This window comes from Callionymus lyra, chromosome 11 (genome assembly GCF_982586985.1).
Source record: "Callionymus lyra chromosome 11, fCalLyr1.hap1.1, whole genome shotgun sequence".
NCBI classification, from domain to species: Eukaryota; Metazoa; Chordata; class Actinopteri; order Syngnathiformes; family Callionymidae; genus Callionymus; species Callionymus lyra.
In genome coordinates, this window is record NC_141828.1 from 22634564 (window position 1) to 22661003 (window position 26440).

Genomic DNA, 26440 nt, shown 5'->3' on the forward strand with positions numbered 1-26440 from the left:
TCCTGTGATAAAAAGGTTGTGTGATGGAATTTGATCTAGGCGGGCCACAAATGGCCCCTTGGCCGTACTTTTTTTTCCCTTTCCCCTCGTGTTGTTTTAGTCCACATTGACCAGCAGGGTGAGCTGTCACTCAGGATCGATACCGGAACATTATGAAAAAAAAATCAATAATAAAAAAATCTCGCCTGACCCAGAAAACCTTGCGCCCCTGAGATCTCACCTCTGCTTTCCCTCAAGAAGTCGCCTCGTTCGATTTGGAATCCTCAGTCAATCCCGTTGGTTCCTGATCATTTATGTAAGATGATATTTCTGTGGGTGAGGAAGCCCACTCACTCGACCAGCGCTCCCACTCGCTCGCTCATTCATTCAGTCATGTGAGAGAGACGATCGCACTTCTTCTCCCTCGCGCTTCGTGCTGGAATACTTTCATCACCTCGTGGATTTTATTTCGGAGCTTTTTCAATTCTTTTGGAAGCGCATCACGACCCCTTTTTCGATCCTCCTGTCCGTCGCAGCTTTCCTGACTCAAAAGTAGTTTTTTGTTGCAGATATTTCGTTTTTTTCTTGGACCGGCTCTACCGCACAGGTGTCTGAGACACTCGTGGGTTGTCGTATGGTGTTCGGGTCTGAGGAGAGGAGCGCCTCCGTGAGAGGTCAGTGTTTTTGTTGTTGAAATATCCATCTTTTATCACACAGGTTTGACCTCCACGACTCTTCTATTACACAGATGACTCCCTCGTGCAACACTTTCTGTTTAACTTTCTCTTTAATATTGAGGGTGTTTAAGAAGAATATTAACTTTATTTATAAGTTCTGGTATATAATTTAATAATCATGGACCCGACATGTTGTAATCATTTTAATTTATAATAATTTAAAATTAAATAAGAAAAAAGTAGATAATAGCAGTCTTCAGATTGTCTATGAGGATTGTAAAGGACTGGTGACCCGCCAGGGTGTCCCCCTGCCTGGTGACCTACCTAGCTCTGATGTTCTCCAGACCCAGCAACAGGGGAAAAAAAATATATATATATATAGTAAAGGACATTATTCAAAAAGAAGTGTTGTGGTGGATCCATGCAACCTCACTAGTCGGTAACTTAATGATACTGAGGTTTGTGGGATTAAGAGAATATTTTTAATTATAATAAGATGACATTTATTGTCACAAATGCTTGGACCAAAAAAAAGAAAAACTGTTACTTCTCATGAAGGAAAAACAGAGGGTGAAAGTGTATAGATGTTTTCGCAATTTTGTTGAGAGAATGTCACCTGGTCGATGCAAGACTTCTGGATAATGAGTTGTTATATTTTCTTGAACATTCAGTCGAGCTCCGCGTACTAAAATGTCAACTGAGATAGTTATTACACCAGAGTTACTGAGTCTTTAAATCACTTGGTCAACTCAAGCAACAGATCTGAGGTAACATAAATATACGTATGTCCAGTATTAACATTTCAAGGGATCTGTAGTTGCTTGATTATTTATCTATACAGTACAAGAAGGGCAGTCAAGGTACAGTAAATTGATCTTTTAATTGCATTGCGCAGCATATCGGAAGTTTTCCTCTTTTACAATAATGTGATCCAGTAATGTGAGAAGCATTTCATATAAAAATGAATTAGGCTCGATATTTTCTTCCTCAGGTTCCACTGATATATCGACATCGGAAGAAACATTTGAAAGTCAGCTTTGTTAGGCTATATTTATTGGATAGGGATGATTCCAGGTAACAGGACAGACTCCAGACAATCCATGAAGTATGTCATAGTATTTTTTTCTTCTTGAGGAATCAGTTGATTCAGTGTAAGACAGGGTGACAGAGACGTTTGTCGTCACTGATCTAATAGATAGAATGATCTAGAGATAACTGATCCAAACAATACTGGTGTAAATGCTGCAGTAGTTCCTCACTGGAATTGTGCACTTTAAGTCTGCACTATTGTGTTTTTTTGTTCTGAACGCATTACATTACAAAGGAAGTCATGAGTAATGAATAGTTGAGTGACCGTCCAGGTTTTTGTGTTTATATGCTAAGTATATGTTCACAGTATATAGGTATACTGTAGGAGCACCTTATTTATAGCAAATGTAAGTTCAAATTCAAATTTCACTCATTTTCTACTCACCCTCATGTCGACTATGGGTTAGGATTATTGGAGTTAGAGTAATCTGTTCCTTTTTAGAGTTATAGACCAAAATGTTTGTTAATTTTAATGTAGTGACTGGAGCTCAGTTGTCTTCGTCTTCATCTTCGTCCAAAAAGACACTTAAAAACATCCAAATACCTCCATACTGCTCGTCTGTAACGTCCCTCTTGTATTGAAGCCTTGACATGAGAAATTGTTCAGAAGAAAAACAATCATTTTAAGCGTTTTTTAGCTCAATAATTTGCCTTCAGCATTAATCTTGACACTGACACTTGCGATGTGTTTATATGAGGAGAGACTTCATGCAGGAGCCGAAAGACTGGGAGCAAACAAACCTAAAATAAACAAACTGGTTACATATTTTCTGGAACAATTCCTAATTTCGAGGCTTCAATACAAAAGGGACGTTACAGTTACGTGAAGACAAAACAGGCTGAAAATAAAACATGAGTGTCGTCTTCATCTCAAGCGTCACTTGTAATCGTTTTACATTAGTCGTAGTATGATGGAAATCACTGGAAGCCAATGAGCAACAGTTGTTCAGGGATGATTACCTGATTAATCCCGGTTTGATTGACAGACTTGTAATTGGCTGATTATGTCAGCAAGATTAAAAGCAGGAAGAAGCGTCTCTTTATTTCTTACGTTCAACTATCAGCGAACACAACCTTAATTTAACCTTGAGCCGACTCCACTCCCTGCCCCTCGATAGCTGGGCAACATGTTCAATGTTTTAAAGCATCTATGATGTCACTAAAGTAAACAATTGGATTATATAAATCCAGAGGTTTATCGGGGGCATTTGCAGGTTGCTGTCAAACTATGATTCCTGTAGTTTAAGAATGAGACCATTGTGTTTGTGTAGGTGTGTGTCTGCGTGTGCTGCTCCATGGCAACAGATCCTCCTCAAACGTCTCTTTTCTCACTGAGTATGATGTGACCTTTCCACTTCCTGTGTTCATCTGTACATGCAGCATTAATCTGTGTGTGTGTTTGGAGGGAGGGGATCGCTGTGTGGGCTAGTTGACCTTTCTCTGCGTGAAGCCATTATTAACAGCATAATCATACAGCGAGGTCTACGAGCATGATATCAAAAATGACTGTTTTCAGCCGCTGATATCGTGAGGACGGAGACAAAAGAGGGGTTTTTTTTTCTGGTGTTGAGACAGCTGTCATGTTACGTTAATGTTACAGTCGCATGAGTAACTGGTTACATTTGTCATATTCATGTATGGCATAGAGGGCTCTTTAGAAATCAATTTTCTTTTTGTGCCATCACTGTGCTTAGAGACTGGAGTGATGCCAAATAGAGGAACGCATGAGGAAAAAAATGGACGACTCTTGTGTGTGCGGGCGTCCATTAAGGAGGAAATATGCTCATTACATGCAGATTATTTTTTTATTTTTGTGTGTGTGTGCGGATATAAACATTTTACGGATTTTCACACACATTTGGTCATTAAACGGTCATTAATTCTTAGCCTCGTAAATATTGAATATTCCATTATCTACATCGACTTTTGTTAGCTGTGTGTGTGTCTGTCTTGTTTTTCCAGATGTGGTTTGCTAGACGAGACTGTGAGTTTGGACTAGGGCTAAACTATTTTGGAAACTAATTGCATTTTCCTCAATAATTTCATATGCAATTACTTTTTCAATGTCATCTTTTCATGTTTCTCTTCTCTAACACATTCATAAAAACAGTATTATAATAGACAATATCCAAAATGTTCTTTATAATTAGGGGTTGCTGTTATCAAAATATCACCCATCACAATATGGTTAATTTTATTTAATTATAACGATATACCACAATAACATTTTTTAATTGGGTAACTTGAAAACTTGCTGTCATTTATACTAAAAAAAACATCTCCTTCATTCCCATTACTCCCCTTCACTCCCATTATTTGGAAGTTATAACACACAGTTGTCACGAATAAGACAACTGTGCAGGATTGCAACACTATTAATTAAACAGAAAATGGAGATAAAGGTAAGTTTGTCGACTTTCTCCGGCCAAAGACTATTACACCGAACTTGCACAAAGGGTGAGTCGGAGAAGAAGATAAAAAATATGAGATAACTCCCCTTCGACTCACCGCTCAATAAACGATTAATTCCCTGCGTCACAACGCAGCCACAGACAAGATTGTTCAGACAGCGAATGGATTATAAAATTATGGTGTGTCCACCAAAAAGTTCACCAGAAATTCACTCATTTTCTCCTCACCCTCATGACGACAAAGGTTTGAAATTATTTTTCGTATAAAAAAAACAATGAAATCATGGCCAAGATATAATTTAAATATTTTAATTCATGAATGGCAATATATCGTACTTTATCATCAGCTAGTATAGCTCATGACTTTCAAACTGTTCTCAACTCAAAATACCAAGTTCGAGACCCGCCTACATCTACATAGCTACATTTTTACGTAATTGTTTTTAGAATCTTATTGTGATGTAGCGATTTATATATTTGGTTATTATTCTCAATAAGAGACGTTGTTTATAGCAATAACTAAACAAATAATATGCTGACTCTTGTTTGTTTGTTTTTGTTTATGCAGTAGCCTGTAAACCATATAGAAGCTCCGAGTTCCGAAATAACAGGAACGCGGGTCCGTGAAAAAGCCCTCGTTTTGAAGTGAGATGCCAAGCACCCGACTCTAGTGAAGGTGCGCTCGGTTTGCTTACCCAGCTGTCCAGGGTGACCGAATTCTGAATCTCAGAAAGAGGACACTGCTGTTGATGTTTAACAAAATATAATGTACCATCTCTATTCTAGTCAAACAAATCGTCGAAATATAAGGGTAGTACATTTTTCAGAATAAACTATCTAGTGTCAATCATGTGAGAATATAAGTAATGTCCAAACAAAAAAGAAACAAACAAGAGTAAGCCTATAACTCAATGTTTAGTTATTGATCAAAACAATGTCTCTTATTTCGACTAATAATCACATTTACGATATAATTGCGATAAGAAAGAAATGCGATTTTCAAATTCGCAATTTTTTTCAATTTTATGTTCATTTCATTTCTGGGTAGTCATGTGACTCACAAGCAACACTGAGGAGAACAAGTGAGAAAGAGATGTAAAGACTTTAAGACTTTAAACTGTTGATCACTGACGTCTATAGAAGCTTAAGAGCAGCAGTAAATGACAACTGTGAGACTAAAATAATAACAGTGTCTCAACAACATGGAACAACATGTTGTATCAGACGTCACAACCAAACTCTTCAACCTCCGTATGACATCATCGACTCGCGCTTGAGACACACGAGGAGTAGCTAGTTTTATAACAAACGAGCAACTCCTCTCATATATTGACGTCAGCACAGATGAATGAAAGGACCTGCAGTGTTTTTTTTAAAGCTTTTACATCCTGGCATCCTGATGTTTAAGTTTTTTATTATGCCATGTCCTTCTTTTAGCAATTAAAGACAAAAATGTTTGTTCATTTTAATGTAGCGACTGGAGCTCAATTGTCTTCGTCTTCATCTTCATCCAAAAAGACACTTAAAAACATCCGAATACCTCCATATTGCTCGTCTGTAACGTCCATCTTGTATTGAAGCCTTGACAAGAAGAATTGTTCCAGAATACTTTTTTATAATTCTATATCTTAAGCTCGTTTTTGGCAGACGTTTAAAGAATAATAGTGATATAAACAGGAAGTACTTTGGAAGACGGTAGACTCTATGCACTCTGGAAACGCTCGTTATATTTACCCAGAATACTTCCGTTAAATCTAACATAAAATAATCGCCAAATGAAGAGAAGATATGTAGAGATCTAGTAATTTCTATCAATCTCGATTGTTTACAAAATTGTGGTCTGGGTCTGGGTCGATGACTCTTAGATGTGATTGAGTTTCAACTTGCCCTTTCAGAACACAAACTAATTCTCCGGCAACAGAACCTTAAATGGGTCATAAGATTGAGCAAAATCCTTCCTATATATAGTCGAGGTTGCCATGACGCTACAGCAGTTTGTAATAGCATAAGCAAGTTGATATGAAACTGTCTTAAAACTAGTCGCATTCTGAAGAAAGCATCCACGAAGACACTTGCATGTGTTTTTTAACTGAAAGAATGAATCTGTTAATGTCAAAACTGTGGATTAAAAAACTCACCTACCTGGAGATGCATGTGGAGCTCCAATACAATGGAGGATCTGGAAATGGGCTGGTAATTGGTGCTACCTGCTGCCTTCTGAAAGTAGGCTCTTCTTTGTTGGATGGGTTGTGAGTGCTGCTGCTGTTGTTGTGGGCTACTCCTGACGTTGAGCAGGCTAGTGCTGCTGGTACAGGTTCAGGTGCCATCATTCCACCCATCTCTGCTGCAGCTTTCATCTTGATAATCGTCACTCTCTCTTCATTCGGGTAGAATAGCTTCCCGCCGGCTGATGACTTCGATGTTGAAATGATGCAAAACTGTCTTTTGAAAGGAGACACTGATGAACATCTCCCAGACAAAGCATCAGTAAACTCCACCAGAGGATCAAGTGCTTTGCTTACAGAGTCAAGCAGCAACATTTATTGCCAGCTTCGCACCAGATGTCTCACCTGAGTATGGCTGGGTTTCAAACTTCGCTTCTCTTCTGGCACCGATCGATGCCTCAGTGGTACAAAACATGCTTTGACTTTTAGTGCCAAATTTCTGTGCCCACGAGTGATCATTGTGTAATAAAACATCTTGGAATTAGTATTTACCAAGCTGAACATTGAAACTCAAGGTTTGTACTATGAGTAATGTCACTTTGTTTTTGTTATAACTTATCTTTTAAAATTGGTCACGAAAAAAAAGTATACTACAGGAACGAGAATAGAAGTGAGATATCAGTATTCATTCTGGTATTGAACATTTTGGATAGATACCCAGCTCTACACCGGAGTCATGAATAGCAGAAAGAGATTTGATTCATGAGGTGTATCTAATTGTGTGCGAAACACAAATAGAATCAAGGATGACAAGAGCATTGCATCATGTACTGCTGCTTGAGCCTTGGATGGGTAATGTTTTCCCTTTTTTTTTGGAGTTGGTGATGGCAACCTTTTTGCAGACCCCAACCGTCTGCGTTCCACAGCAGTCCTCAGAGCGGCATCTGTTTGGATAAAAGGGGAAAGTATACAAACAACGATTTACAGGATTTTTTTTTCATTCATTTCAGTTACAGTTTTTGCCTTTATTAGTTTTACTATGGCTTTTTCCATTCCCCATGACTTCAGTGAATCAGATCTGATTGTTGAGTTGGTTGACTTTACTTTCTCAGTCAATAAACTAAATAAACAGTAAAATACAAAACCAGTCAAGTCTGTTGGACTCTATTGTACTCATCAGTATGTGTCTGTTTGTACAAAACTATATTTACATTGAAATATTTACATTAGAAAATGAGCCTAAGCCCTGCCCACTAAAAAACTTTTTCTGAAGATGAAATGTTGTTAACCATAACCAAACTCTGCTGTGATTGGTCAAACAACAAGGTTCATCACCGCGCGTCATTAATCCCGGAAGTCTACACCTCCAAGGGACTTGTTGTATAAACAAAACGGGGCGTAATAACAGCTGGCTGGAGGAGGAGTGAAGACATTATAATGTCATAATGGCTCTCGTAACCTCTCGTTTTCCCAGATTTCGGAAAGGGAAGAACTTTATAAAGTAATAAGTTCAAAACATGGTCATGATGAGGGACTAACTGCATCTTCAACATGTGAGTTTGGTTTTCACATTAGTTGACCTTGAATTTCTCTGTGGTAGGCATATACTCAAGGCTATCATGGTTCATGTATGTACCTGTAAGCAATAGACCGTCTTTAGGAGTTTGCGCTGTTTTTCAAATGAGTTCTAATGCTGCAAACCAGAGAAGATGTTACTTGTACTTGTAAGATGTTAGAGTGTACTTGTAAGCATGTGTAAGTGCCTCTTACTCAGTTGTAATGCCTTTATGATGTGTCGTTACGTTGGAGTTAATACCAACATTAAACAGAAACAGGAAGTAGGTCTTATATCAGTGATGCTCTCGCTCATATTCTCCAAAACGGGCAGATAAAACGTTCCATTAGTTTCTTACCTTGATGAAACCAGACATCCGAGAATAAACCTAGAACTTTGGGCTTTGAGGTAGAAAGGAGAGCAGATGATCTGCCGTGTTAACGATTGTCTCTCACGTGGTTGAGGTTTGTGTTGCTGTCAAGTTGCGGTTGATAAACAAGAGAGTTGCGTCCCTAAAGTGTCTTTTTACCACCTGATTAAACTCGAAGTAGCCCCAGCAGAGCTTCATTTGTTTGGAAACGATAACATTTCTGGGCTCTGGTCTCATACACTCGAACACACGGGGACGCCGGGATAATAACATTCTCACCTCTGGTTTGAAATGTACCATTGAAATGTACCATATACCATGAATTGACTTGACTGAGTATTTTTCTTGTGTGAAATGTAATAATAGATAATGTAAAAAGGAGTATTGATCAATATACAAGCAAGTTCTTTAGCCAAATAAAGTCTATTTAATATGCAAAATATCATTTTTCCTTATTTTCTCTTCTTTATTAAATAGATTTAATTGTATGTTGCATTCAAAACACAAACACACAGAGAACAAACACAATATACAAATAAAATAAAATTTCATTTTGCCTTTACATTCATAATTTTATAGGTTCATCCTTGAAGACGATAATTACAAAACCTAAAGTATATCATTGCTTGTTTTTTATCAGAAGATTTCTGATAGTGAAGGCTTTTATTTAGATAAATACTTGAACACGAACACTCATTATGCTTAATTTCTTAGATTTTTATTTCACTAAAATCCAACAAACAATTAATAAATGAATACAATTCTATCAATTTTTGTTTTTAATAAAATGTATGTGTAATCTTGTGTGAGGCCTAATGTAGCAGATATCAGAGACACAGTAACCATAAAACCATACTTGAACACCATAGGGAGGTTATTGTGATATAATAAGTTTTGTGACTCTAAATTCTTTTAATATATAAATATAGAAGAGTGGAGAAAGAATCTACAGTAGAACTTTCTGTTAAAACTTCCTTAACAAAGACAGTACAGAGAAAATGTACAACACAATTAGTTCCTAATGGAACTTTAGTCCCCAACAGTTTTGTAGCATCCAGCGTATCCTCCTCCATATGTCACGGATACATAACGCTCCCATTCGACTTTTGTTTCCCCTCATTAACTCAAGTTTCCCTAAAAGTCTCAAACACACACTGACGTGGCGGCAGATGGAAGGAGGCACAGAGACAGAGAAGTTTTCTTGGAATAAGCCACTTTTTTCACCCTCCAAAGATTCTGTCTCGAAGCTTTTCGTTAACGATTTTTCACTGATGCCGTTAACATTTACAGAGCAGAGGAAGATGTGCCACAGCGCCACCATTGCCTCAAGCTGGAATGAGAGAAACACTTTCAACTGAGGGTGAGACGCCACGATCAACTGTGTGAAATGAAGTGAACACAAGGACACTTCAATTAAAAAGCCATTAGTGAGTGATTGATTTTGATATTGGGGTCATGACTAAAATTCTAATATAACTTATTCTTGTCATTTTGTCATTTCTTAAAAGTTGGAAATCTGAGCTTGTTGTAATTGTTTCCAATTGGTCAAAAAAAAAAAAATCTACGACTCATAAATTATCAGAATGTTGTGTATCACTATTTTAACCACTTTATTTTGAATTTATAAGGCTAAGAATTAAAATATTGAATTGACAATTTTATATTAAATTTAAAGGACTTAGAAATGTATTAAAAAGGCTACAAATCCTCCCAAAATATTAAATAAAAAATATATATATATTTCGGAATTTGAATGTTAAACTGTATTTGTTAAAAAATAAAAATAAAAATCAGTTTAGAAATTATTGAGTCAATAAAAAAATACTTTTAAATATAATCTTGAATAATTCTCAATAAAAAAAATCTTAATTCTTACATTTAAAATGTTAGATTAAACCAATATTCTGATGACGCTGAACTACAGAACTTCCCTGGTTTTCCACCATGTTATGTCTTTGGGACAAACTATTTAAAAAACTGTGTTTTTTTTTATCAATGTATCAAAAGTTCAACGGTATATATTATCTTCAATAATACAATAATTCACTCTTCCTTCATGGGTAATGGTATAGATCTACTTTGTAAGTGGTAAAAGAAATAGATGTTCAGCATAGAGGAAAGGGAAGTTGAAATAACTATTGGTGGTTTGTTGGAATTCCGAGTTAAAAAAGCTAGTTTTGTTGTCACAACGAATAGCAAATATTTTGAGACTTTAACTGAGACTGAGAGAGAGGGAATGAAAAGATTGTGAAAGTCTTAATTAAAGATGACTGAAAATGTATTGTGGCGACCTTGAAACCTTGAATAAAAAGACTTTCTTAACACAATCCTTTGGTGTTTGGAGTGAAAAGGTATCAGAGAAAGAGTGAAGAAGCACTAGTGCCTCAACTGGAAGGGGACAAGGATCACTTTGGAAAGGTGATGACGGTGAGTCGTAGGAAGAACAGAAGTAAGAGACCTCAAAAGTGTATTTTGTCAACAGAAATCATAAAACGTGCCAGTCCAGGAAAGTTTTCAGGATCTCTCCGAGGCTAGATCATTAATTTTTTATCTGCGGCTTATTCCTGGTATTCTGAGGTCATGTGGGTCATAGTCTATTAAGGCTAGACATCCTGGATGGGTCATTGCAACTCATGCAAGAATTTAGAGACAACAGTTATCTGTATGTTTGGAGCCACAAGATAATAAACAAACACCACATTAACACATGTTAAAGTGATAGTTCACTAAATTCAAACTTTTCTCCTCACCCTCATGTCGTCTAAGGGTTGCGATTATTTTCAAAGTAATCTGTTCCTTTTTAGAGTCATAGACAAAAATGTTTGTTCGTTTTAATGTAGCGACTGGAAACTTGACGTTCATTAGGAACTCACAGAATTGAAGCTTTTGTCTATGTCTTGATTTTTAGCTAAAGTATGACCTGGTCGGTAGAAACTCAACAGAAGAGATTTTCAGCTTCTCTCTCCAGAGCAGATAAGTCTAGTTCACACCCTCTCTCATGAATAACCGCTGCCCTCAAGGCCGAAGTAAGAGGAGAAGGAAACAGGAGTGGATGTTCTGCGCTGTCATGACATGTATTAAAGAGAGTTTACATGAGTCTGCAGCCAAAACTATATGGTGAAAGTTGAGAAGAATGAAACATTATTGAAAAACGTATGTACCTTTTTACTGTCTACACCCTTCCATCTTCTCCCCCTTTGGTTTGTTCATTTTATCATCAGCTGGATGTTGACGTCAAACCAGAAAATTCATGATCATTTTTCTCAGTTTGAGTCAAAATCTTCTTCATGTTTTAGACCCAGAGAACAGGCCACACTGTGCCACACTCTCCAGTTTCTCACCTCCTCTCAACTGTGTCACATTGCCAATCTGGCCGTCCTTGTCTTGTCTCCTTGCAACAACAAGCCTCCAGGATTGTACACACACACACACATGCACACACACACAGTACACACAACAAGAGGACACATCTACGCTTCTATTTGAAAAGGAAAAACTGACACTCTGTTAGTAGTAAAATAGTCTATTTAAACAATCAGATTTTTTTTTATTTCCTAAATTTAGCTTGACCTTTCCTTTTTTTTATTTTGTGGCAAATGATTAAAAACAAAAAAACAAGATAGAACGTTACTTTAATTAAAAATGCCCCTTATTTCAACGTTTTTGCTCAAAAGGCTGCCTCAAAGTACAACAAGGAAATATATTACATTTATTACATTTAAAACCAATCTAATCAATAAATATTGGCAGAATGCCTGCTTCTTGTTTAAAGAAGGCTTCTGTTGGGATTTAACTCTGAGATTTCTGGTTGTTATGGATATTCAGTGTTCCAGTCAGAGAACATGAGTCACCCGCTGAAGTTGAGAAGTTTAATCCAGTATTGCAGACAGTACAATCGTTGTGATGTTATTAAGAGTAACAAGAAGATGTTTCAGTGAAAAACTACATCAAATCTACACAATTGGCATATGAGGAGACGTTAAAAATAAACAGGTAAATAAACATTTCCTTGATTCAATTACTAACTAAACATATCCAACCACCTTAACCTTAACTTATCTCAGATTGAACATACGTAGCTTTCCTATTCTTAACTGTGCTTACGTCATTTTTGTAGGTGGACACAGTCTCAGCATCGAGGGGAATATTCAACATGATCTTTTTTATCAGACTGCATGCTTTTAATTTGAAATACATGTCAGGCATCAAGTTAGAGCTCTTATAGCCAAAATACACTTATAAAAATATACATTTAAGTCAATGTTGTGTGTGTGACGTCTCAGTCCGACGCCTACTCGTTCAACAGCACTATGACGTGTTTTTCTCTTTCAATGTGCGTGACTCACAGATGTATTCGACATGTCCGAGGTGAGATGCTCCCAGACTTTCAAGGTTTTTGGGCAAAAAAAGAGAGGCTGCCATGTTTAGTTACTTAAGCGTTCAGCAGAGACGCTATTGCGAATGCATGACTCTTGTACGAGAGTGTATTGAAGTGAGATGCCTCGCTCCACGTAAAAAAGAAAGATCTGAAGACAGTCGTCGTCAACACAATTTGTCTTCGACTTGTTACATTTTTGAGTTTTGTGGAGAGCGTCGCGGCCCTACTTACTTGTGTGTCTGCCCCATGTTTATATGTTTGTATATAAATGAAGCGGGTCAAGAACAAAGTGATGTCCTGCAGGGAGAGAAAGGTGGATTTGGATTTACTTTGAAGACGTTTATTCCTTCAGTTCAGTACCTTTGATTGTGTGTGTTCAAAGGTGGTGTGCTGGGGAGGCTGGGGGAGAGAGTAGGACAGCCACGGTCTCAGAATTACATTAGCCACAGCACACAGGAAAATATGCTGATTAGCTTAAACATCAAAGTCACACCGCTGAGTGCCTTTGAGCCACACAAGATTCAACGTTATTAACCCTGAAACCTGTTTTCATGTTGCTTAACTTGCTGTTTTTTTGGACGGCCGATGAGCAACAGCCGAGCTTTGATACTTAAATGCTTGTGAGCCATAAATGTGTTGCACGTGCCGTCTGGGTGACAAGAACCCAGTGTGTTAATGCACAGAAGATTTGCAGCAGAAGAGGCAAGATTAACAAAAACAGCTGAACAAACAGGAAAATAATGCATGAGACGCTACAAAGGTTTACAAGGTGGTCAGCATGTGCAGAACTTTATACTTTTCTAAAGTTTAAATGAGATTAAAACGACCCATTTTTTCTTCTTCTTTTTCATCTTCTACATTTTCTTCTTCTTTTTCGTCTTCCACATCTTCTTCTTCTCCTACATCTCATTCTTCTACATCTCCTTCTTCTTCTTCTTTTCTTCTTCTTCTGCATATTTTTTTTGTCCTCTACCTCTACTTAATCTACATTTTCTTTTTCTACATCTTCTTCTTCTACATCTCCTTTTTCTACTTCATCTACATCTTCTTCTTTTTCATCCTCTTCCTCTCCTCTTTTTCTACATCTTCTTCCTCTTCTACATCGTCTTCCTCTCCCTCTTCTACATCTTCTTCTTCTACATCTTATTTTATGTCCTCTTCTACTTCATCTTATTCTTCTACATCTTCTTATTTTTCGTCCTCTTCTTCTTTGTCTTCTTCTACATCTTCTATTTCTAAATGCCCTTCTTATTATTCTTTTTTTCTTCTGCTTCGACATCTTCTCCTTCAACATCTCTTTTTTTGCCCTCTTCTTCTTCATCTACATCTTATTCTACATCTACATCTTCTTCTACGTTTTCTTCAACTTCCTCTTCTATCTCACCTTTTTCTTTTTTTTCTTCTTCTACATCTTCTCCTTCAACAACTTCTTTTTTGTCCTATTCCTCATCTTCATCTTCTTCTACTTCATCTTTTTCTTCTACTGCTTCTCTATACATCCAGTAGCTCATTAGGTTGAATATGCACTTGTCAAAACAAAAGCGCTGCTATCTATTCTATGCAAGGACTCACACCCTTGTTAACACACAATGTGTTCTGAAAAGAAGATTGTCTTCCTGCTCATCTTGTCCTCAGGCGCCCCTGGCGTCCGAGCATAGACTTTCTTTTTTTGGAACTCCTGTGTCTTATATGTTTAAGGATGCTTGGATTTGTGCTACAGTTCATTTATCAGAGCTCTTCACGCTCTCATAATTATTGGTGAGTTCTATATTTCTCTGTGTTTCTGTGTCATCTAGGGATGCAAAGAGGAAGATGTACTGTTGTGTGAATAAATTCACGTCTGATGTGTCTGAGGTGAGTGTAGATGAATGTGCTAAAGTAGAGAGCGCCAAGTAGTGCGGTGGTCTCTTCACAAGATGTAAAATCACAAATTCACTACTTCTCTTGGAAGTTCTCCCGTGAGATATCAACATCATTTCACTTCCTTAATTAACCTTAAAAAAACGGTTGTTGCCTTTTACGGTTTAAAGGATCACAACATTTTGTGGAATTAAATAATGTATTTATGAGTTATGTTGTACCAAAGTCGAAAGCTCATGCTTGCTAAATAGTATCTCACATCAGAGGAAAAAACAGAGTGGTTCATTTATAATGTGGGTAATGAGAAAATAATCAAAGAAAATCTTGTTTTGCATTAGAATACATTGCATTGGAATTTTGGTTGAACTATCAGTTTAAATGAGACGGATAGAAAGATAGAGTTTCTTGATTTAATTTTGAGTTGTTCAGGATTCTCTGCTTTGTTTGTTGGTCACAATAACTTCTTTCACTACATTCCTGACATGGAAAGTGATAAAAGCACCAGCTTCAGAACAAATGACACCTTTTTTTTATTTAATGTTTGGAGGTTGCCGGCAGGTTAAAGAGATAAGTGTGTGTGCGATTGTGGCTAATTGTGGGTCCAGGGTGAGTCAAACAAAGTTGTGGGTATAATTATTGTGTCAAGGTGTGTGACTGAAAAGTACAAAAGGGTAATTACAGGCTGAACTTTAACTAATCCATGACATTTCCCTGCTCTTACCCAACATCAGGTTTGTGTCTTCGCCCTCTTGACGGCTCTATTATCCATGTTTTGTTGTCGCTTCAGGCATCTGTGGTCAGGCATATTAATAGCAGCAAAACCCCAACCGATTTAATGGTTGACGTGCACAGGCTCTTCCCTGTAGACCTGTTACTCACCTTGGTCCTGCCAATTCTGCCCGGGGGGATCACTTAATGAAGAGTATCAGAAATTGAGCGCAGGACCAGAGAGGCTATCATTAAATGATTTTTCTATTATTGTTATAGAAGAGTAAAGCGGCAGGTCGTTTCACATTCACAGCTCCCGGTGGGGCTCCTGGGTTTCCATAGTTTTACTGGTTGGTAATCACATTGCGGGATGTCTTTGTGATGCTGGTTCTCACCAGGAGATGGTATTATGAGCTCTCCACTGGTGGATAAAAGCTCCGGGGAGTTCCTATGAATGATCATCGCTGAGTCATCACAAAAAAGTTTTTTTACAGCCTTGATAAGAAAAGCTAAACTCTGATATGTGAGTCTTTTTTTAGAATCCAAACCTTTCTTTTTAACACTACACTTAACAATAACACTTTCAATGAAGGTCTTGTTTAGAATGCGTCATTAAGTAGTGATTAGTATTTTCTATACCAGTACCAATACTTCCACTTTCATACAGGTTTCCAAGCTTAGCTTAAGATCATCTTTCACTAAGAAGAAACACTTCTCAACTTTAGCTGCACGTATTGTCATACGTGAATGATGAAAGGTGTAGGTGTAAAAATATGCAATGTATGGACTTTCTAACAACTCACAGATATCAAGAAAACATATGTTAATGGTCACGGATAAGGTACACCTTCTTTCTTGATCTTAAGGTTCTTTGAAGAAGGTATTTAAGAATGCATCTGAGAAACACTTAACTCTTAGTGCTCCTACTTAATCCAACCAGACTTTAGAGCCTTCTTACGTCCTTAACCCTTGTGTGGCCTCTGGGTCAAGGTGACCTGGTAGCCTTAAATCAAACGTGTTTTAGGTATCCCTTATCTTTCCTTGTTTTAAGCAAAAGCCTTATATTTGGAAAACAAAATTCCAAACAATTCCTCTTGTCGATGCTTCAATACAAGAGGGACGTTGCAGACGAGCAGTATGGAGGTATTTGGATGTTCTTAAGTGTCTTTTTGGCTGAAGATGAAGACACTTGAGCTGCAGTCGCTACATTGAAGTGACCATATGTTTTTGTCTATAACTCTGAAAAGGAACAGATTACTCTGAAAATAATCTCACATGATCCCAAAACGGTCATTACATCTTCTCTTATGTATTTTTTTTAAGGACTTATGAATGTGTTAACGTTGCCCAACGTTTCATATATTTCTAGAAAGTGTAACAAAAAGTTTTATTTTTCCATGTTCAATAGTTAAGACCTGCAACGTAAAAATGGTAAGTGACATTTTATGGCATTTTTGAGATTACAGAAAACACTTCTCCATGTGTCCACAGTCTCAGATGAAGATGAAGTCGGAAGGCGTCGTGGACGGAGGCCTGTTCACGGAGAGCTACTGTAACATCTGTAACGCTCAGCTCATCTCCGAGTCCCAGCGCACTGCACATTATGAGGTGAGTTCTTCAGATTTGTTCTCTTAAACATGCACGCTGAATAAATAAACGCTGCAAGGAAGAGTACACAACAGTGAGTATGTAACTGCCCTCATCCTGTCAGGCACAACTCACATCGCATCAGTCGTTTTCTTACAAATCTGGTGCTGTTTAAAGTGCATTTTAATTATACATGTGTTGCGTGAACAAATACAAACAATTGCTTTTATTTACTTCTCTCTGCAGCCGCTCTGCAGTCATTTAATTAATAGTTTATTTAATAAAAGTGGGTGCACTACTATAGAGATTGTTCTGTGTGCAAGTGTTCACTTCATTTGGGTCATCGTTCGCTACAAGCCACCATTCCTTTGAATAATAAAATAAATAGGACAACGAGCATATCTGGGGAGAATTAAAAAGGACAAAAGACAACATGTTTGCACGCATCAATACCAACAACATCTCGTAACGCTAATCAGTCAGACAAAAACAGGCAGCCTTGAGCAAGGCACAGTAATGGGGGAGGAGTCGAGTCAGTGCAGTCCTTCAGCGTCTGTCTGTAAGAACGACTCCAGCGAGGGTCAATCAAACAGACAAGACAAGAGAGAAATGGAGGAACGGATGTTGGATTTGTCATATTAGATGATGGCTATAATCAGGTGTTGAAGATGAGGATGAGAGTTGCTCGCACTCAGGCGAGTAGAGAAGCAGATGTTGTGACACAGACACTGGTTTTGTGTTGACAAGCTGCGACACACCTGAAGTTGATAGTTAGCTCGGTTATGAACATATGGACGGGTCAGCAGTTTGTCACAGGACACAAATGGAGGGATTGCTTATACTTCATCACAATGTTTAATTCTGCGGGACCTTTCCTGTTGGCCTCCTGTAGGGGTTAAAGTGATATGTTAATTTACAATAACTTTTTTAAAGCCAGGACATAAAAACCTTAATCTTGTGTACTGATACTTGAAATGGGTTTCAATGAGGGAGGAGAGACTGATCACTTTTGTTTCAAACAAACTTAAAATATAGACTTATTTCAGTTTTTTCAGGACAATTCCTCATGTCAAGGCTTCAATACAAAATGAACGTTAAAGATGTTAATGAAAATGTATGTTCATTTTAATGTAGTGCCTTGATATCAGTTGTCTTCGTCTTCATCTTCGTCCAAAAATACACTTAAAAACATCCAAATGCCTCCATACTGCTCATGTCCATCTTGTATTGAAGCCTCGACATGAGGAATTGTTCCAAAAACCCCCGTAAATAAGTCTATATTTTAAGCTTGTTTAAGAGGAAGCTCTAGGTCTCTCAGCTCCAGCTACAAGTTTATCATCATTCAAACACATTGCAAGTGTCCATGCGATTTTGACTCTGTTGGCCTCTGATCTTCTGCTGAAAACAAGTGGAAAGTACAGACTTATAAACAATTCTTCATGTCGAGGTTTCAATACAAGAGGGACGTTACAGACGAGCAGTATGGAGGTATTTGGATGTTTTTAAGTGTTTTTTGGATGAAAGTGAAGACGAAGACAACAGTGCTCCAGTCACTACATTAAAATGAACAAATATTTTGTCAATAACTCAAAAACGGAAAAGATTACTCTGAAAATAATCCCAACCCTTAGTCGACATGAGGGTGAGTAGAAAATGACTATATGTGCAGTTAAAGTTAAGGAGTCTTTCTTCTTAGTGAAAGATCTTCTCAAGCTAAGCGAAAGAAACGCATCCTTCTTTCACAGCATTCTTAAAGGGCACCTAATGTGAAAATCCAACTCTCCTTACTTATTCAGACGTTGCAAATGTTGAAGTCGTCCTCTTCAAAATTCAGTAGGTCATTCATCATGAGGTTGCTCCGTTTTGAAGTTATTACTTAATAAAGTTCTCTCCCGTCTGAAATCTCGCCAAATGAGATTAAGGTTTAAATTAAACTTTCTGATCACTCTGGTGGAGGTGTCCTCCCCTAGAAGCCCTAAATCAGTTAAGTACCTACATGTTAATGTAGAGTTACTTCTGCCTTTAGGTGTTTTTGTAATGTGCACATTAAACAGGAAACCTTATTTTTATAATTTGTTTCTAATGTACAAAATGGGAGTTTTAGGGGTGAGTTTGACATTTACGTGAGTCCTTGAATGCAACTTGTGTTTCTGTGACCAATCAGAGCAGAGTGGGCGTGGTTGCCTGGACGAGATTCTTCTCAGACAAAACAGTGCATTTTAAGTGGGCGGGGCTCAAGCGTATTTTCTAATGTAAATATCTTTATCAAATGAGAGTTTTGTGCAAAAAAACAACATACTGATGAGTATAATAGAGGTCCTAGATCAATTTAAGAGACACTTAAATCACATTAAGTGCCCTTTAAGTGCACTCCAAAGAAGACCGCTAAAGAGCTTCTCAATCAATTTGAGGAAACCAGACATTTCCATTATGTTAGAATTGATCTAATTAAATTGGTATTGAAAAAAAGTATCATTAAGTAACCGGTATCAAAATGAAAGTATTGGTACTGGTTTACCTTTAAAGAACGTTTTAAAGAAAGACTTGGATTCTGAAAAAAAAAGAATCTAACATCAGAGTTTAGCTTTTCTTATCAAGGCTGTATGAAAACATCTCAGCGATGATCATTCATAGGAACTCCCAGAGCTTTTATCCACCAGTGAAGAGCTCATAATAATATCTCCTGGTGAGAAGCATTACAAAGATACCCCACACTGTGATTACCAACATTTAAAACCATGGAAACCCAGGAGCCCCACTGGAAACGTTAGAATTCCTGATGTCAGCTGAGGAAATAAAATGTAACCATGTATACTAAAACCCTAACATTGAATCTGACATTAGTTGAAAGGACTCGCTGACATTTGAAACTGATTTCATAAACTTGTTACAGCCAGACAGTTTTGCTCAGCGTCTTCTTGTTATGACGCACAGAGACGGTGGAACAAGTTTTGTCCATTAGTGGAGCGCCGAGGGTCAGAGAAAGGTTGTCACGGCGAGACTCCTCAACCTCGTCTGACGGCCATTAACTGTACGAGCGGACTCACACACCCATACACACAGGAATATACTCTATACTCTATTCGCAAACACACGTCAAAAAGAAAATGCATTAAAGTGGTGAAAGTCAAAACACTTATTTCTAATATGCCGTCCCAGAGTCAAGTGATAGCAAAGAAAGACAAAATGACCTTTGTGAAGGTTCATCCAGGGATTTGAAGGTGAAAAACATGGATTTTAATTTGGCCCCGTTCCTTTATTAGCAGATGCTAGCTAGTGCTGGTTTGCTGCATCCAGGTTTCTATTACAGTTTAACTAAAACATAATTTTTGGGGGTCTTTGTCTTAAGTTCTGGGACACACTGACCCACAAAAACCACACATTTATCAGTCCATATTAAAACACAGTGTTCCATAAGTGATGAACAAACTAACCCTTTAACATTCAACATTAAGCTAATATAAAGGTCAGTCTAGATCTCATTGTAGCCGTTGAATGTTAACATCATTAACTGAGACAAAAATAAGTTCTGTGTCCTGCCATAGGTAGAAAATCTGTTGAATATTCAACTCTGATCGCTCCAACTGGTTGACCCTCTTTCGTGTCTCTTCCAGAGCAAGAAACATGCCAACAAGGTGCGTCTCTTTTATATGCTTCACCCTCAAGACGGCGGACCCCCTTCCAAGAGACTGAGGCCAGACAACCCGGTATGTTCGTCTTCGTGCTTGTACCCTTGAAAGAAAATGTGCATTTGTTGTAGAAATAGGAGGATTGTCCTGGAGCTTTCCTCAAATCCTCACAAATGCTCCCTAAAGCTCACGAGAATATGTGATTGATCTGTTTTTTTCCTCTGGAGATTTCCGCCCGTGTAATTCGGGTAAGATTTATACGAGGTGTTCACCTCCACATAGCTCTGTATCTGTCAAGTGCAGACCAGCTGTGAAAGGAAACGCTATAAACGTATCTCTGTGTCTTTGAGGGTGAAGGTAAGCACTGTCCATCTATTTGCTGAATTCAACCATCTGTGGCAAATGCTGGGGTTGCATTTACCCCCAAAGTTTATTGCTCGCTGTTGAAGGTTGAGCAAGAAATACTATTTTCTGTTTGTGTGTATTCACGTCGGTACACTCTTGTGTGTGTCTGTGTACGAGAGTTTGCACCGAGGCAAGAGACGATGCAGATAAGGAAAAGTAGCGCCAGTGAGAAATGATAAATCAAGAAAAGAAAAGAAACATAATGGTGTTTTCGTGCTGGAGACCGAACATCGTGTTGCCTCATTTATATACTTAGCTGTACAAGCGACAATACACACACACACAGAGGCGGCTCACAGCGAGAACTCAGCTGACGGCAAAATCATCTGTAACGCTTATCTAGGAGAGAAACAAGGAGGAAATTCTACCGACAGAAAAAGCCACCAAAACAACATATTTTTAACCCTTATTCATCATTAATACTATATTTATGAATATATCTCTGTGACTTTGTCTGTGTTTTTGCACAATTATTTAAACTGAATCCCGATTGTTTTTTTAAAAGGCAACTAATGTGTTGATTTAAGTGTGTCTAAAATTGATCTTGGATTATTGTACTCATCAGTATGTATCTGTTTGTACAAAACTCGTTTTTAATTTAAATATTTATAATGTGCTTAAGCTGCGCCCACTGAAAACGCTTCGTTTTTCTGGAGATTAAATCATGTTTAACCATAACCCACTCTGCTGTGATTGGTCAAACGTTGAGGTTTGTCACAATGTTTCATCAATCCCTGAAGTCAAGGGACTCGTTATACAAACAAAGCAGGGTGTGATTACAGCTGGCTGGAGGAGGAGTGAAACCATTATTATTAAGTCATAATGGACTCCGCACTCGTAACCTCTTGGTCGCCCAGATTTCAGACGGGGGAGAACTTTATAAAGTAATAAGTTCAAAACATGGTCATGATGAGTCTTATTTCATCTTGGAGAGGAAGGCTTCAACATTTGACACATGTGAGTGAGTCAGGAAAGTTTGTTTTTTACCCTTTTGCCCTTTAATAAACCATAAACCAAAAGAGCCCTGATTAAATCCAAATATATACACAAGCTACTGGTTCAATTATCACTTCTCATTCTGCAAAGTATTTAGTTAGGAAATCGACTCGGACAGATTGGACACACTCTCTGTTGGAATGTGTGTGCAGAGTTCACGTCAGACACAGAGACGTTGAAGCCAGATGCCAAACAGTAATTCCTTGTCGCTGTGTGAACAGGGAATGTAACACAAAGAGTTCCATTAATCTGTCATCGTTTCTCTCCGTCCTCTGCGTGTCCCCGCGGCATTCTAATCTGTCTGTTGTAGCTAAAGTCTGGGGGAAATGATCACGGCACTGTGGTGGTGTGACACTAATACGCACATCATCATTACCGACAGCCAAAAGGAAGAGGATCATTTTATTTCCAGCAAGTTGTGAGTTTTCGTTTTCATTGGTGTGTCAAAACATTCTAGGAAACTAGTAATTACACATTTGGAGAGATGCTGTTACATTCTTGTGTCCACATCCTTTATTGCATTACATTCCTCGGTCATGATTAAAAGAGGGAAAAATACATCCACAACATGTTCCGACAAATGTTAAATTATCATCAGAGATCGGAGTGGCTGAATAAAAACACATGCGTGCGAACTCACACGCTGTGAATCTACACACCTGCGTCTCCATCTGCCCTCCCCCATTGAGTAAGAAGTGACTCAACCCCTTCTGGCTTTTTTTCCGCAATTGGGACACACTGACACACCTCGATGTAAGAGCGATGTTGGCCGACAATGTCACAGAAAATACAACGTTAAAAGTGATGTTTCGTGTTTAGTGTTTGGGCAAATATGTTTGTGCTGCGGCAGAATATTCATAAATGTGCTACAGAGTACAAACATGTTACCACAAACAGTTTATTGTAAGTAAGTCATTTATTTTATTTGTATAGCGCTTTTCCAGACCAGGGTCACAAAGCGCTTAAACAATCAAAACAATATTCAATAAAGTATATATTTTAAAGATAAAGATAAAACTGATAACACAACAGGAGTTCCAGAAAATCAAGGAAAAGCCTGAACAAATAGAAACGTCTTAAGATGTTTCTTAAAGGAGTCAGTAGATCCATCAAGCGCAAAGAGAGAGATTGTGCAGGATTACACATTTATGACAACCTTTGGCATTCGTTTGATGATCCTCAGGGTTACTTAATATTTTGCCTTATTAATGTGGTTGGAAACTTTAGGTGTGTTGTTCAAAAGTCAGGTTGATACAGCCCTATTCGACAACCTTATCATTCATATTATGAAAAGAACCAACCAGCTAAGTTATGAGAAATGAGTGGCCATCATTACTTTCAGTCAGTCCCAAAAAATACTAAAACTTCGATCCAGAACGTGCAAACGTTTTGGCCTGTACTGTATGTATACATCATATATATCAGTGGCAGCTGGCCCATAGAGGGCGCTGAGGCGCCGCCCTCCCACGAATTAAGGTGTATTTTTGTATTTCTTTATCTTTTTTTATTTATTTGTTTGAAAAGAATCATCGACAGTGATGATTTTGTATGTTTGTTAATTTATTAACACCATATTATCATTGATTTCAGATCTGATTATAATCTTGGTGTGTGTCGTCATTCGTCATATCCGGGGACGTTTTTAAAGAGCCCATCAGTTACATCAGGTTTATGTAACTCAGCAAATCATACAACGTCGCAAAAGTGATAGAGAAGCATCGTCTCTGAATATGATTAAGGGAAAAAGAGACCCTGGTAGTTGCATTACAAAAGGGTAAACGTTCACATTTGCCATTAGCTTGTTAAGCTCTGCTCTAGCATGCACCATTTTTTAAAGTTCGAGGACGTGAGGTTCAAACCATGCTTTTAACATTTTCATTGTCTGAGTTGTTTTATTATTATTTTTGATTTGCTTATTCTTTCTTTCTATTTGAGGAAAGTGGTTAGAAAGTATATCTGATGTCTGGTGCAGAGGATCATTTGTATCTAAACAAGGAGCGTAATACGTTTTATTTTTTATCATTAGCTTTCAAAGTGTTGATTTCTACATGTAAATAATATTGTCAAAGTTTAAGACTGTTTTTGACCGATTCTTCAATAGTAACGCCAGGGAAATGTAGGATCAATTTTAAAAGCCACATCACCTACTTGAACATGTCAAACATGGCATTTATTGTCCTTCTAAAAGGTTTTCTTTTTACAAGAAGAATGAGTTCTGTGTGGAGCTCAGACATAATTAAGGTGTCTGTGGTGCACTCGTCGAACACGCTTGTGTAAGATATCGATGTTGTCTATGTGTTTGTCCTACAGACTTGTGGTATCTCGGTAATGGCCAGGTTCACCAGGAATGCGTCGACGTACTGTTTGTTCAATTATCCTCGCCACACACAACGTTGCTGCTCCTAAAAGATACACTCCTAATGTTGTGTCTCACAGCCGCTCACCCCGGATTCCTCAGCAAACACACTCTGCTTTGGGTCTTTCAAATCTTCAAACCGCCTCTGTTTGTTCTCTGACTGACGCGGTGCAGAGATGAAAAAAAGCACGAAAGGATATTCACAATGTGATTGAAATGCCCAGGTCTATCCACTGTAAACTGCTGTGAGCCCTCGGGTTTTGTTTGTTGTTGTGTTTTTTGAGGAGAAGGAAGAGAAAGTAGGTCGTAAAGGTGTGGACAAAAAAAAAGGAAGCTCCTATTATCCTGCTGGAGCCAGAAAACAAAACAATACTCTCGTAAAAAGTGAAAACAAAATGCCCCTCCTTTGTCGTCTATCCTCACTTATCGCCACTTGTACTTTTAACACTTTTTATTTATACACCAAATGAGCGCATATATCATCCTGTTCTGTTTCAAGTGTATATTTAGCAATGCTTCCCACCGCGCCGGAGCAGGAGGAGTAGAAGTGGTGAAGAAACACAACAGAAGGAAGATAAAGCTAATTAAGAGTCTATTGTAGGATGCGGGGTGAAGCCACCCAAACACAAAATATTCAGAGACTCACATCACTGCAGAAGATCATCACGCATACACACCAGAACACAGGCAACAATTAGGTCATATGTAAATCTGTCTCGGAGGAGGGCAGGTTGAGATACGGTAAAACTGCAGCGAGAGATCGAGAGTTTTGCAATGAAAACAGATTTGTCTCCTTGGAGACACGTGATGGTAGCAAACCTAGGATGCTGCTGGGAGTTGAAAGGAGTTTTGAAGAGAGTATCAGTGGCAATGTCAGGAACCCAGTACGCTGGAGATTGCCAATAACTCTCTGGATTTACATTTACTTTTGAGCGCCAGGATTTTCCTTCATCTTTGAAGCAGCTTGACTAGCGTCGCCGTGGAACGTCGGCTCTGCTTCCAGTGTATTTGGACCTGAGAGACAGCAGTGGTTGTCACAGATAAATGTTGGAGCTTATCCACAGTCAATAATACACAGAAAGAACATCTTCTGGTTTCTGTTAAATCCAAACTTCACTCATTTTCTACTCTCTCATGTCGACTAAGGGTTTGGATTATTTCCAGAGTAATCTGTTCCTTTTTAGAGTTTTAGACAAAAAGGTTGGAAAATGGAAATATCGATATTAATGTGATATTTTTTTCTTTAACCTAAAAATGTATCCGCGTGCACGCGCAGCCGCGAGTACGGTAGGGGAGGTCCGGGGGTTTGGATAAGGAAAAAGCATGATTCCCTTTCGTTTATTTGCACACTTCGGTGCCGACAAGATCGGAGAAAAATATCACTTAACGCGTCACCATAGCAACCAAGCCTAGCAAGCTGCGCACAGCTCATAGACAGACAGATAGATAAACAACAACGAGACATAGAAGTACAAATTGACAACTTTACAGAACGTGACACTGATTAGTCAAAGTGCGCATTTAAGAACTGCTCGATTTATACAATAAAAAATGATAAATTATCGAACATGTTTTTGATACGCATATTGCACTTGCCAATATATAGATATATATAGATATTTTTTCGATATATCGTGCAGCACTAATTTTAATGTAGCGGCTGGTGCTCAGTTGTCTTCGTCTTCATCATCGTCCAAAAAGACACTTAAAAACATCCAAATACCTCCATACTGTTCGTCTGTAACGTCCACCTTGTATTGAAGCCTCGACCTTAGGAATTGTTACTAGAATAATTAAACAAGTCTGTATTTTAAACTGGTCTTTAGTGGACACTGCTAGGCCAGCAGAGTAAAGCCACTACATTAATATGAACAAACATTTTAGTCTATAACTCATGAGGGTAGAAAATGAGTAGGTTGAATTTTTGGTGAACTATCACATGCTCTTCCTTTTCTTTCCATGTCTTCTTGAGATGTCATTATTACTTGAACAAAAAAAATCTTCAAAAATGTTTCTTTATAAGTTAAAAAAAATGTGTCTTCAAAAACATAATTGGTCATTTCTTTCCACATGGCAACTAAAAACGATTTACAGTATTTTGCTGGAGGTTGGAGAGTAATGAAGAGTTTAATGGCCCATACTGTAGATGGCCAAAGTTAATGTCATGCATCCCCTCACCATGTTTGTGTTTAAGCACCATCTTACTTTCTGCTCCATTGATTTATTTAAAATAGGGCTTGATTATGATCACGATTCTGATTGATATTTGTAATCA

At 38.0% G+C, this 26440-nt stretch overlaps 1 protein-coding gene across 2 annotated transcripts in view; it reads left to right on the plus strand.

Moving 5' to 3' along the window:
• The first annotated feature begins 334 nt into the window (after nt 1-334).
• LOC148069641 (zinc finger matrin-type protein 4) overlaps nt 335-26440 on the plus strand; it is a 57517-nt gene continuing 31411 nt past the window's right edge. Inside the window, exons 1-4 of one of the 2 annotated variants that reach the window (XM_087803071.1) lie at nt 16238-16335; nt 16601-16623; nt 16684-16800; nt 20394-20486. In XM_087803071.1, coding sequence (XP_087659197.1) covers nt 16293-16335; nt 16601-16623; nt 16684-16800; nt 20394-20486 — 276 coding nt within the window. In that variant the 5' untranslated portion in view covers nt 16238-16292. Of the gene's footprint in view, nt 654-16237; nt 16336-16600; nt 16624-16683; nt 16801-20393; nt 20487-26440 lie in introns of those variants that run through there. The other variant, XM_087803072.1, reaches the window with a different exon arrangement.